Source organism: Passer domesticus, chromosome 2, assembly GCF_036417665.1.
Source record: "Passer domesticus isolate bPasDom1 chromosome 2, bPasDom1.hap1, whole genome shotgun sequence".
In the NCBI taxonomy this organism is placed as follows: Eukaryota; Metazoa; Chordata; class Aves; order Passeriformes; family Passeridae; genus Passer; species Passer domesticus.
In genome coordinates this window covers 70,428,414-70,441,780 of record NC_087475.1, presented here as the reverse complement: position 1 = coordinate 70,441,780, position 13,367 = coordinate 70,428,414, and the positions used below count along the sequence as shown (strand labels likewise).

Below are 13,367 nucleotides of genomic sequence, written 5' to 3'. Positions count from 1 at the left end.
TTTAGTATTTTTTTTACAATATCCAAATTGTCTGAAGTGATTTCCTTAAAAACACTAAAGGCTTGAGAGCCAGGTATTTAAATCCTTGTGTGATTCCCCTCTACCCCATTAACTGGAGTTTTTTTAGAGCTTAAACAATGGGGTTTATTAAACCAGTGCTTGGTGCCTGCTGTATGAAGGGAGCCTTGGTGACTAGTTCAAGTGTATGTGTTTGCAACATCTGCTGTTTGAAATAGTCTCCATTATCTTGAGAGCCCAAGTCTAAGGTTTTGTTTGTTCTGAACTAGCTGGCAAAACCAGCATTTCCTTCGTTTATCACTGACTTGGAGGACAGATATAATACAGTCTTGGTAAGTGAATAAAGAACAATTGCTTTCCTTTAAAAATATCACAGTTCTATTTTGTAATATTTTGAAGTATTAAGTTATTTGGAACTATGTAAAAACTGCATGTTTGTGTTACATAAAACTGAATAGTTTCTGTAAAAGCATGTACTATGTAGTTCTGTGAAGCACGTTTATTGATTGTCTCTGGATATTGCTGATCATGTTATGCTGGCAGCCCTTTAATAATGGGCAAGCCATATAGAGAAATATTTGAGATCAATAAAATACTAAACATAATTTGATTGTAATTCTGAATATCCTTACTTTTTAATTAGACAGTATTTTTGAAGCTAGTTAGTATGACTGAGCTATTTAATTTGCTTTTTATTACTTGATGTTTAGAGCCATGCTACTTTCTGTTCAAAAAGTAAACATAGTCTTGAATTTTTATGAACGTTCTTGAGATAATTATCTCTGTTTAGAAATTATTAAACTGCATTTCAATTTTAGATTTCAGGAAAGCTAAGATTACTGTTTAAAGACATTTTTATAGGATACTTAAAATGAAATCAAAGGAGCTAAGTATTTCTGTAGATGGAGCCTTGGTGGAGGTTCTGTCAGCTGTAAAACCTTCTGGATTTACTGTCCGGTTATTGTAACTCCACATGCAGTAAGACAAGCAACCTTAAGGTGAATTTCCTATAAGAGATTTTTAGGTAAGTATTAATCTACAATGCGCAAATAGGATTTGTGAAGCATGGAACAAAAGCTAGAGTTAGTAATAGACTAACACCCTTTCCCAAGAATAATGTCATGCTTATTTCATTTTTTTTTCTTCAAATACATGTTATGCTTGTTAAAAATAGGATGGCATTCTGAACTTGAACTTCCCAGATGTTCTTCCCAGGTTGACTTTAGCCATTATCTTGAAAAGTGCTCCTCTCTAAATCTGAAGTGATCTGTTCTTGCTTTCATTTTGGTGCTTCTGGTAAACAGTTCATAAAAACTTGTGCGACATAACTGATCAGAATCTGCTGTAAAGGACATGACAGCTTAATGTACTAAGATGAAAATATATTATGAAACTTTTGTTTAGAATTGTTCTGAGACTGTTGCCACCAATCCAGGCTAAAAGGTTCCTGTACTTGTCACTGGTCAGCCTTACAGCATAGTGAAAAGCATTTACGTCTACATTTTAATTTGTTTTTTCATACCTTCAATCCTCATGAAAATTGAACTCTTAAGCAAAGTTGCTAACACTGACTTATTTCCATTTCATTTTTTTAATTGTTTAATCACATTTAGAGGAGGTCCATTAAGGTTAGAATAACTTCAGTTCACAGGCTGCAAGGGTGAACTAGTTGCTGTACTGAAGAACTCTATAAACACAATTTTAATGCTGCTTTTTATGTATTTTCAAGAATTTCTTTTTCTAGAATGCCTTCCATTGGTTTTAGGTGAGTAAAGGCAAGGACAAAAACTCTATATTAGAAGGAAAGTATAAGAGAGATTATCTGAATTGAAGTTCATCCCAAACAGGGTGCAGCTCTTGAGTGCTGTCTGTGGAGATTTACTGCAAGTGAGACTGGCCAGCAGACTTAATTAACTGACTTTGATCAGCAGAAATAAATGTGCATAGAGAATTATTTGAAGCAAAAGACTACCTGTAAGCCTAGTCTGCATAAATGCAAGCTTTTTAATGAGTATGAGAAGAGTTTGACCTCTGAAGTTAAAAGAAAACAATAAAGATAGCTTCGGGTCCTGTAAATATTAAATTCTTAAGACTTAAATGGTTGCTATTTTATTTTTTAGTGTCCTGCCTCCCATCTAGTTTTGTTACCTGTTGGGAAGCTGTGTTTCTCTCCAGCTTCCTGTTTCCATCTCTGTCTTGACACCTCTGATATCTGATCTTTATCTAGTTCAGTGGTGTTCATAGAAAAGCTGTGTGTGCCATGTTTGGTCTTGCTGAATTTGCTTGTAATGAAAATGTGTCAAGACAGTTTTCACCTTTCAGAGCCTCCTGCGTATGATCTCAGAAGCATGAATCATGTTCTGATGAGTTGAGGAGTAATAATCAAGCATCATGTCACTGTGTTCTGAGGCAGAATTATGGCTGCACAGACTCTATAATGTACCTGGACCAAATATATATATATTTCAAACCTAAATTTTTCCTTCTGGGATTTATACACCAGTGCTGCAATAATAAAACATTATAGTTGGTGCTAAAAAAAGTTGTTGCAGCAATGCAGAAGCACTGTGCTTTATGAGAAGACTAATGAGTGTTTGTAGGTAGTACCGTGGTCTAAAATGTGTTCCAAGGATATAATATAATCTGCATTACATTATTGCTTGGAATAGTTAGTCATTGGAATTGTTCCTTGGTTGTGTGCTCTTGCTGTCTTGGTTATTACTATTTAGATAAATATGTATGTTTCACTTCTAAGTGTATAATGAGAGAATATATTATTTGCTTTTTTTTTGGTGTTTGAATTAGTGATCATTATGATACATAAGTCAAATTATAAAAGCATTTCCCTTTAAAAATATGTAACACTTCTACATTTTGCTGCCTCATCCTTTTGTGTATTTGAAGTCAAATAACTTCAAATGTAACTGATATGCTGGATGCGTTTGCTTATATTTACAAGCTTTGTTTGATTCTTGCAATGACAAGGTGTATGTAGTTTTCAAGAGTGATTTGCAGTAAAATAATAAAAAGAAAATTTAAACTTGTGCACACATTAGTTGAAGGCGCTATTTAAAGCAGCTAGAAAATATACCACTTTTGAGAAATCATGCCTGTTAAAGACCAGAGTAAAAGCTGCATCAGTCTTTAACTGTCTTATCTATATATTTGGTAACTGTGCATGATTTTCCCACTTCCTATAAGTAACACAAAAATTTCTGTCCTATTAAAAGAAACCTTTAAACATTAAAAAATCTGTGGTTTGCTCGTAGTGTTCATTTAGTTGTGGAGTTCTTGAAAGTACGTCTTGGTGTGGTGGTAGTTTGAGAAGTCTGCACTGTAGTTACAACCATTTACTTTAATGGTGGTAGAAAAAAGGCTGCTTTTCCACAAGTTTACATCAATTCAACAGGTGATATGAATTTCTTAGGAAAGAAATTTGTCTATGTAATTAAATCCTTCCAGGATTTAAAGTTGTGGTAATTCATACTTCATCCCAACATAGCTATGTTGCGAAATTGATGAGAAAACATTTGACTTAATTATGTCAGTTTTGCTGCTTCTCAGCTCTTCAAGATTTTAATGCCTTCAGCATATTTACTCATGAAATAAACTTTTTTAGTATGTTCACCTGAAAAGTTTCCCTTAGCTATGGTTTAAAATGCCTCATACAGTGCCTGATCTATTGCATCTCTAAAACTTATTTAAACCAATAATTATTTTTTTGTAATGATCCGATGTGTTGCTCTAGAATAAGATACATTTCCATGCCAAATGTCACACTTAAGTTTTCTTGGGGTAGAAGAATACATATTATTCTCTCTGTATGATACTTTTCAACTAGAAAAATTCTGACACCAGCCAAACCCGGGTTTTCATGAGCAATCTGGATGGAAAGGTGTCTAGTCTGCTAAATGCATGTAAAATCAATGTATAGTATTCTGAACTTCAAACTTGTAAGCATTATAAATGTTAGCATAGTCGTCCTTTTTTCATAAGGGAAGAAACCCTCCACCCAACAACAAATAACAGCCAACCACACAATTGTTTTTAGGCTGTTGACCAAGCTCCTATTCAATTTTTTTAATGAAGATTAAAAAATTGATTCCTGCCTTCAGAAGGCGAGATAGAAAAAACCACAAGTGTGGTCTGCCTGTCTGCCAGTGGGAAGTTGTAATAAAAAAGGAAGTGTAGAGGGTATTTTGGTTAGTAATTAACCCAATCCATGTAAAGGGGTTTTGCAGCTTTGTTGGCCACAAAACTTAAACAGTTAAACTTCACTTAAAAGACAGTTTTTCATATTTCCATCTTAAAAGTCTGTTAGGATATTCCTGTTGACCATAACTCATGTTCAGGTGTAACACTTAACTGGATTCAGTAATACACAGGAACAGAGTTGTATTCACAATTAAGGTACTGCTTAGCTGATTGTGCCTGTAAAGGGGCTCAATAACATATTGAAGTTCATATCTATGGCTTGGTGTTTCAAGTACTGGATTATTCCAGCTAATCAATTGTTGGGTGAAAGTAGCAATAATTACACCAAGAACTTCTGTTTTGGTTTTAGTTTTAAAGGCATAATAAAACAGAAATTGCTCCTTTTTCAGTAGACTAGCTGCCCAGCTGAGTGTTTAACCTGTTTTTCTAATGGTCTCTTTGCCATTAATTTAAAAAGATTAAGCCTTTCAGAAGTCAGCATTGAAATTTAAAATTGTATCTCACATAATTTTGGTAGTCCAGTAAGTAGTACAAGAAAAGTGTGAGTTTGTGTAGCGTTTTAAAAATTTTCTGTGTGGGAATGTAATATTTTTTTTTTTGTATGTGCAGATACAGTCAACTCACTGTATAACAGATGAGCCCTAGCCAATGCTACTGTGATACCTTTTAGCTATAGTAATTTAAGGTAATGCTGCTTCATTTAGCCTGTGTTGGAGAAGGCTTAAGATGACTTCTATTTGGTTTGATAGTAGAAGCATATAGACAGCATTACCACAGCTCAGAGTCTTCACAATACTTTGAAACACAATAGCCTGCTCATATGTTTGTATGCTAGACTTAATTTGGTATGTTTTGGTACTAAAAGGGGCTTGTAAATCTAAAATTCAAAGCCCGCTAGAGGTAAATGCATTTTAAGGAACAGAAATGTAATTTGGGACCTGAGTGATCCTAAAAAAATAAATTGCAGATTTTCAGTAGAAGAAAATTTTGCAGTTGTGTAGTTTAATTTTTCAGCTTATCTAGACTTAAATACTGCATGAAAGTCTTTATAGTTTGAATGTTTTAGATATTTTCTTGCTTAAATTTATTCTTCTAGGATAGCCATGGAACATCTTACACTAGAGGTCAGTTTAATCCTGAATTAAAAAAGGGAAACGTGATATTGCCCACTGTCTTTGAAAAAGGAGGAACTGGGGCAAAGACACTGTTACAACAGATAGTAGGAAGAAAATAGAGTTGCTGAACACATTCCCAAGGTTCTTGCTGAATGAATGAGAACCAAGTAATTAAACTGACTTGAGGAATACTTTCTAGCATGGGCTAGTGAAGTTAGTCATCATTAGTAGTGTTCTCTTGTGAAGATGCTACTTAGGAAGGACTTGTTTCTGGATTGTCTCTTTTGTTTCAAGTGTGATGTTTTTCAGACTTCTGGGGTTTATCTTTCCTAATAATTGTGCCAACCAGTAGGATCCTATCATTAATTGCTGGCAGCAGCTTGGTTCTGCAGGGCAAGGGTTATAATTATTAGCTATGGTTGAAAATGCTTGCCCTTCTCACCCTGGGGAAAACTAAGCTGTTGCTAGCAATTAAAGGTAAGTTAGCTGTTCCCTGCCTCATGTAAACATTTGCAGCCAGTAATTACTACATCTGAACAGGTTTTTTACCTCATAGACTGTAGGGAACGCAAAAAACCCCCAATTGTTTTTGTAAACATCCAAGAGTAACTGTCCCCAAGCATAAAAGTTTGGTTAATTAGTCCAGATTGCCATGCCCCCTGTGTTTTAGGAAGATATATTTACATACTTATATATGTTCAGAAATGATCAGTGGTTGATGAGTTCTTGCTCATTTTAAGGTGAACTGTTTGTGTTGCTTTATTTCCTGCTCTGTGTAGAGGTCAGGGATATAGGAAAGTTGATACACTTAGTGAAACTTCTCGATCTATTTGCTTTCCCTTCTGTTGAATCTCTCCTTTTGGCAGATACTGTTTTCTGATTACCTTTAAGTTCAGATTGCATTTCTAAATCAGATCCAAGTTTGCTCATTGAGAACAAGTGTTATTTAGAATTACTTCAGTGCACATAGGCTAAAATTTATTTTCAAATGTTAATATTGTCTATTCGATCTTCTAATGTCTGTCTAAATAATGAAATCTTGACCTAGTAATCCCCTAATGTTTTATGATAAGTAATGAAAGGAAAGACTCATCCCATGCTTAATTTAGTTTTTTAATACAAGTAGGTAAAGAACTACTGAAACATGAATTCTTATTGTCTCTATATGATCTTTCATAAAGCCTAGAATACAGTTTCATCCTGTTGTCTGGGATCTGAATCCTGTTGTGATCAAAATAGCCTTCTTCCACATAGGCTTATTTCTTCTTTTGTTTTGGTTTTCCTTTTCAAAGTACTTGCAGACAACCAGTTATTATGGAAGATTAGAAGAACCCTTTGTGAATGGAAGTATGTTTGGGCACTGGCTTGTAGTCCAATAGTCTGAGGCAGACTGTGCCCCTGCACTTGGTAGAGCATGGTAGAGAGGGGAAAGCTTCCAGGGAAACTGTCACTTTTCATTATATTGTTTCCAATAGTTGGCCTAAGAAAAATACATACTGTATTCAAACCCTGCCCTAAAGTCCAATCTTGCTTGAATGTCCAGCTTCTCAGCTCTGATGGCTTTGCAGGTTATGATTTTAATAGTCTTTCTGATTTACTGAGATAAGTTGCCCAATACTTGAGTGTTTCTCCAAATAAACAACAAATATTTAGATTTGCCATGATCAGGTGTGTGTTTGAAATGCAGGAGGATTTTGTGCTACCCATCACAGATTTCTAAGTGGTATGCTAAAATTCTGTCTTTTTTATTGTTACAAACTTTGGTTGACTCCTCCATGGAGTTTATTGCCTTTGGTAGTTCATAGTCCATGTTGGCATCCTTGGGGGTTTTGTTGTTCTGTTTGTGGGTTTTGCAGGTTTTTTGGAGGGGTTGGTTTAATTGGGATTTTTTCACAAATTAGGTACTGTTGACTCTGCTGAGTTTTGATTCTTTCCAAAGCTTTCAGCCTAAAAGGTTCCAGGGAAGTAGAGGAGAGAATCTGTTCAGGTTTTTGCTTTTGCAGCCATTTTATGCTAGTTTTGTCCTGTGTTTTATGAATTGTTTCTGTGTGAGTGGGAAATCTTCTCCAGTTAGATTCTTGTTTTGTTGCCTGAGGTATAGTTTCTAAAGTGTGTATGAAGGTACATGTTGCTAAGATTTCTAAGGTGCTAGGTGAAATAGATACCTGAACAAAGGTAAGTTAAGCTTTGATTTCTTAGAGTGATCGGTATCCAGATGATAGTTACACTGTCACATAAAAATGCCCAAACAAAACCCCACAGCAAAAGAATACCAGCCAACCCCTGCAATTTGATCCAACTGTTGATATAATTAGCATAAAAGGCCCTGATTTAAATATGCACTGATGTTAAAACATTTCTTTTGGTGATATTTACTATCTAGGTAGATACACATAGGTTTGAAAGCATGGAGAAATCTTGAAAACTTCTGTATTTTACCTGTTTGAAAGTATTTAACAGATCTTCTTTTTTACAGTGTGCCTTTTGAATTTAATGTTCATATCATTCTTTGTAAATAGTTCCATTTGTAGAGATCATTGACAATGTAATAGAAATGTCACTGTTAATGAGGTGCAAGTAATTCCTGCATGTTAACTTCCTCAAATGTGTTTTGTTTTCTCAATTTTATGACAGCTCCCAATGCCTTTGTCATAGTAATTCTTGTCTGTTTTCACTTAAGACAGTAGTGGAAGTTATTTTTTTTAAGTACTAACCCAAGCAGAAATGTTTTTCTCAGAGTTCTGCTGCAATTGGCTACTCAGTTCTACTTGATTTTCAAAAGCAAATTTTCAGGAGATGAGTCATGGCAGATTTGAATTTAAGACTTGTTGGGTAGAAATTTCAAAGGAGGTGTTCATTATTATGATGTGATTGAAGGTATTTGTTTTGAAAACATTGTTTTTTAAAAAATAGTTTCTCATTTGGACAGAATTTCCAAATTTATGTGCATATTTCAGTGGCTGACTTGTAATGGATGGCTTTGCTTACAAATAATTAGTAGTCCCTGAAGTTAATTTTCTTTTAATTTTTTTAAAGCATTGTTTACTGTAACCAAATAGTCAGGATTGAAAGGAAACAGTCTCAGTTAAATTTTACTTGCAAATTGTTTCCTATTCCACCAATCCAGAATCATATCACAGTGTAATACCTATATTAGTGTAGCTTTAGATGAGGGTTGTTAGGAGTGGCCTGGTTTCTCTCCTTCTTTTTCATAGCCCAGGAAGTATCGACTGGGAATGCTGGATGAGAGGATAGTTCCGGTGGGATCAAAAGCAAGAAAATCAAAGAACCCTATTGGCTGTCTGGCTGACAGGTGTAAAACAGGAGTACCCATCAATATGGTTTGGTGGAACAGAGTCACAGAAAACAATTTACAGGTAAAATTATTTTTTACTAGTAATTTTTTCAGTATTTTGGATGTTTATTTTCGATTCTGGAAAATGTTAGAGTTACTCCAAGTATGAGTTAAGATCAAAGATTTATTTCATGTGATAGACATAGTGGTCCTTTAAGAGAGTGATTTGGAGATATTTAATTAGCTTCACCCGTTGTTGAGCTATATACTTTACTTGATTTTGATCTAATCTGAGGAGAAGGAGCAAAAGTAATAATTTCATGTATTCTAAAAGCAAACAACCACAACTTTTAATTCTCACCTGAGGAAGATTTTTGCTGGTAAAATTAGTGATTGTTGTTAAAATGATTGACACAATGCAAATAGATGCCCTCAGTACAGCATTTGAAGACATTGCCATCATGATCAGGAAATATAAATTCTTAATTTTTATGTTGGGATAGTTTATACTTCTCAACTTGTTTTGAGAAATGTATGCTACTCTTACCATTATTTAACTTTATGCCTGAATCTTCTTCAGCTCTGTAAGAGGGCGGTGGTACAGCTGGATTTGAATATCTCTTTACTGAAGAAGTAGGTAATCCTTGGGATGAAAATGACAAATAATTCTAGCCTAGAATTGTCCCTTAAAGTGGAGTTTAGATGGAAATGATTACAGTGGTGGGAATTGTACCACTGCTGCTAATACTGTTTTCACTTGTGTAGTGCTTTTGATTCCTCAGAGATTGTTATTTTAGTCTTCCTATGATGGTTGTGTTATTTTTGATGTTTTCTAAGTGAATGAAGTGGGTAAATAGACTTCTAATTAGAACTTGTGGCACTTCAGGATTTTCTTTCAGTTCACTGAATTTCTGCCATGTAAGGGCCAACACGATGCTTGTACAAGCTCCTTTCCACACTGATACTAGTTTTGCATTATTTGATGTTTGGACATCTCTGTGTTACTGAAATGAACAGTCATGGGCAGCATGATGTAGGCAGCATGATGCTATGTTGTTTAGGGACATTGGGACCTTCAGTCTGTCTTGGCCCTTTTGCTGCTGGGGAAGCAGCATAGTTACTGATGGAGAAAAGATGAAGCTTAAAGGAAACATTGGTAGAAGGACTGAGTAGGCTTGAAGGACAGTGGTGAAAGCCTGTGAAGCAGTACTGTTTTGAAGGGAAAAAAGATTGACAAACGGAATTTATTGTGTGTATCAAACACTGAATGTAAGCTGTAATTAAAGACAGTTGTTTTGAGAAGAGAGAAGCAGAAAATTGGTCTTTAGTTTTCAGGTGGACATTAATGGGCAAAAAAAGTCCTGTTTGCACTCCTGTCCTCTGTTTGCTTGCTGTACAGTGATGCAACAACCTTTGTTGTTAGTCTACTCCATTTAGATTAGACGCAAAAGGACTTACTGCTTTTGGAGGCTGGAGAGGCAGTGCCCTGAACCTTGAAGCATCTTGCCAGGAGCAGGTGTCTTCTCAGCACCTGTGCACTCTGAAGTAGTGTTCAAAGTGTGGCACAGGGAAGGAAGCTCAAGGTCTCTGTGCTTTCTGAGGTTGGCAGTGTTTGGGACTGGCTGCAGAGCACATAGCTTTTGAAGGGTACTGTTCCAGGCTCCTGGAATGCACCAGAATCCTGGCTACATAATTGATTTAAAGTATCTGTGGCTTCACATTTTGCATTACATGATACAGTTGCATTGCTTCCCATGGAGATGTGGGGTTTAACAAAGCATGTATAAGCACATGTGGTGGAAATACGAACAGAAGGATGTGCCAGCCATAACAAATAAAATTGGAGGAGAAACAGGAGGGATTGAAGAGCAACTGTGGAGTCTGGCAAGACCGAAGAAGGAAAGGTGTTAAAACTTGCATTGTAAAATAATTTAACTGTTACTCCTGCATGGCTATGAATTCATAATCCTGATCTGTTTTGTTTAAATATGGTGTTCCACTTACATGATTAAAAAGGAAGTCTGCAGAGTGAGTTGAACTCTGAGTTGTGCATTAAAAAAGCAAAAAAACCCGAATCAAAGTTTGTTTTATAGTGATGTATCATACCTTATATTAGGAAATGTCCTGACCTACTACATGATATATATTATAATAGCAAATGGTACTCCTCTTTAAAACAGTACTATCAATACATTTTAGTTATGCAGATTAGTTCTTACTCACCATGACTGATTCTTTGTTTCTTGAGCAAAAAATAATAATAGAAATTAATTTTTTCAAATATGTTGCATTAGGATGATAGACCTCTAGAATTCTAGATATTTTTACAGTACTTTGAAGGATTTTTGTTAAAGAAACATTAAAATATTCCAAATCTAATTTTAAAGTTAATTTTTTAGTGGGATCTACTTGCCAGTTGTAACAAGACTTCATGAACGGTTTTGTCTGAGCCTGTGTTCTGGTTTATAAACCAGTAAATTTTTAGCCATGTAATTTTACCCAGTTTTAATGAAATTGACTCTTAATTCTTCTGCAAGAGCAGTAGAGTAACATAAATAATAATGTTGGCAAATTGAAATTTATTAGAGCCTGTTGTTAGAGTGATGTGATGACTTGTCACAGTACTTATAATAATGTAGCATGTTACACAAATTCAGTGGTGGGATAGAAAGATTTGCTTTGAAGTCCTTGGCAACCTCTCATGTCTTCTGAGTTGCTCTGACATCACAAAATGCATCCTTTCCTGATGTCATGGGTCTCAAGGAATTCTTGGAGGAATTGCAACAGTGTTCTGTAAAGTGGATATCCTCATATAGAGCCTCCGCCATTAAAAAAACAACAAAGAAACCCCAAATCCCAACAACAACAAAATAACATTAAGCTCAAGAAAGACTTCTGCATGTTTCTGTATTCCTGAGAGATACTATGAAAACTGTGCCAAAAATGGACTGGTAAAGGAGTGCCCTGCTTTATAGCATGGTTGTGGGTTAGTGGTGGTTTTCTGTAACCGTTACACGATTATGTAATTTGGGATGTCAGAACAGATCAGCATAAATTTGGAAGTGAAGGAGAGCATAAAAAGAGAACAAAGAAGCTTGTATCCAGTTTCTAGCATGGTAAGTACATTAGCACATCCTTCTGAAATCAAATGAGATTGGCCTACTTTTTGAGTTAGGTAGCTGGCTTTGGGCTTTGGTTGAATGAGGAACCAGAACGAAGCTAATGAAGCTTGGCCTCTGAAGCTGATGTGGTGTCTCTGCTGCTGCTGTACAGCTGTGTTGAGAGATGCTGAATGAGAAATGAGAGAACAGTGGTTTCCAGTGTTCCTGTGGGATCCCTGCATGACTTTCCAAAGGCTCCATAACTTGTACATCCCTGTATTCCAGCTCATTTCTGTACTTAAAGGCACTTAGAGGATTCATTTATTAATTAGTGCAGCAGTGGGCCCTTACAAGTTTAAAAGTGAGGAGCATAAAGACAAATCATGTGTATCAAAGTTTATAGCTGATGAAACAGGAATTTTGATTTTATTTCTGGATTACCAAAATCTGTTGTATGCAACTCCTTACAGTAATGCCACGTGCTGCTGTGTAGTCCTTTCAGTGATGGTCTTCAGCTTAGATCCTTGGCTTGCTCTTTGCTTTCATCTGTACATTCTTTTAAGGATGAATTGTTCTGGAGTGTTTTTTTCTTATTGTACTCTTAGAATATTTTGTTTCTTCCCCTCCATTCTATATTTTCATTTTATTTCCTTTTAATACCTGTAAAAGCATAAAAGCCACCAGACAAATTCTGAGCTGACTGGTGACACAAATGAGTAGTTTAATAGTCCTGGCCTCCTTTTGTACTTTTTTGGTTCCATTTTTTAGTAATTGCATCATGGCTAAAATCAGCCTTCATTTGGACTGTATTTATATGTGCTTTATGAAGTTTTTTTTCACTGATATACAGAATTGTTTTTGTAAGTGGAGCTGGATGGACTCAGTTTTGTGGTCTGTCTTTGGAAGTTTCTTTGCAAAGCTGACTGAAAAGAGGCATGGACATAAAGAATCTGAGAACAGGGTATTTAGATGGAATTTCTTCATGGAATCATTCTGAGAATGTATGATGTAGGAATCAGGTAATAATTAGGGAAGTTGCTTTACTGCTTTAGTTTGACAACATCTTTATTAATATACTGGAAGAAGAGGGATGACATTTCAGTTGACAAGGTTGAGAGGAAAAAGGAATTATGGCAATTTTAGCAAAGGTAGTTTGCTAGAAATACATAACGTAGCTGACACAGCTGTACTTCCTTCTCTTTTATGTTTTTTATTGAAAACATGTTTTCATGATTAGCATCTTGAAATTTTGTGTGTGCCTTTTTATGGGACATGAACATTTGCAGCTAAAATTAGACTTATTTAACACAGTGCAGACAGTGCTAGTAGGCTTTTTTAAATTGTTTTGGGTTTAGAAGTACATTTGCTACTTTTTAACATCCCGCTATTGCATAATCATTACATGATTCTTGCATGCCCATTCTTCTGGTTAGTCTTGAAAATTAATAACAGTTTTCAGTACCCGTTTTCTCTACATATTTTACCAATTCCTGATTTATTCTTAAAATTTTAAGCCTCATTTAGCATAAGTTACTTTATCCTGAGATGAATAATTAATTAATAATTAAATGAAATTTGTTTAAAAGCTGTACTTGTGCAAAATTTAAACATAATACAGAATGA

The 13,367-nt window shown here is 35.3% G+C and overlaps 1 protein-coding gene across 6 annotated transcripts in view; it reads left to right on the top strand.

Annotated features, from left to right (window-relative positions):
* The window catches only part of PAN3 (poly(A) specific ribonuclease subunit PAN3), a 119,597-nt gene that overhangs the window by 26,131 nt on the left and 80,099 nt on the right, over positions 1 to 13,367 (top strand). For 5 of the 6 annotated variants that reach the window (XM_064409126.1, XM_064409130.1, XM_064409125.1 and 2 more), the window contains exons 5-6: positions 288 to 350; positions 8,564 to 8,725. In XM_064409126.1, coding sequence (XP_064265196.1) covers positions 288 to 350; positions 8,564 to 8,725 — 225 coding nt within the window. The remainder of the gene's footprint in view (positions 1 to 287; positions 351 to 8,563; positions 8,726 to 13,367) is intronic. The other variant, XM_064409128.1, reaches the window with a different exon arrangement.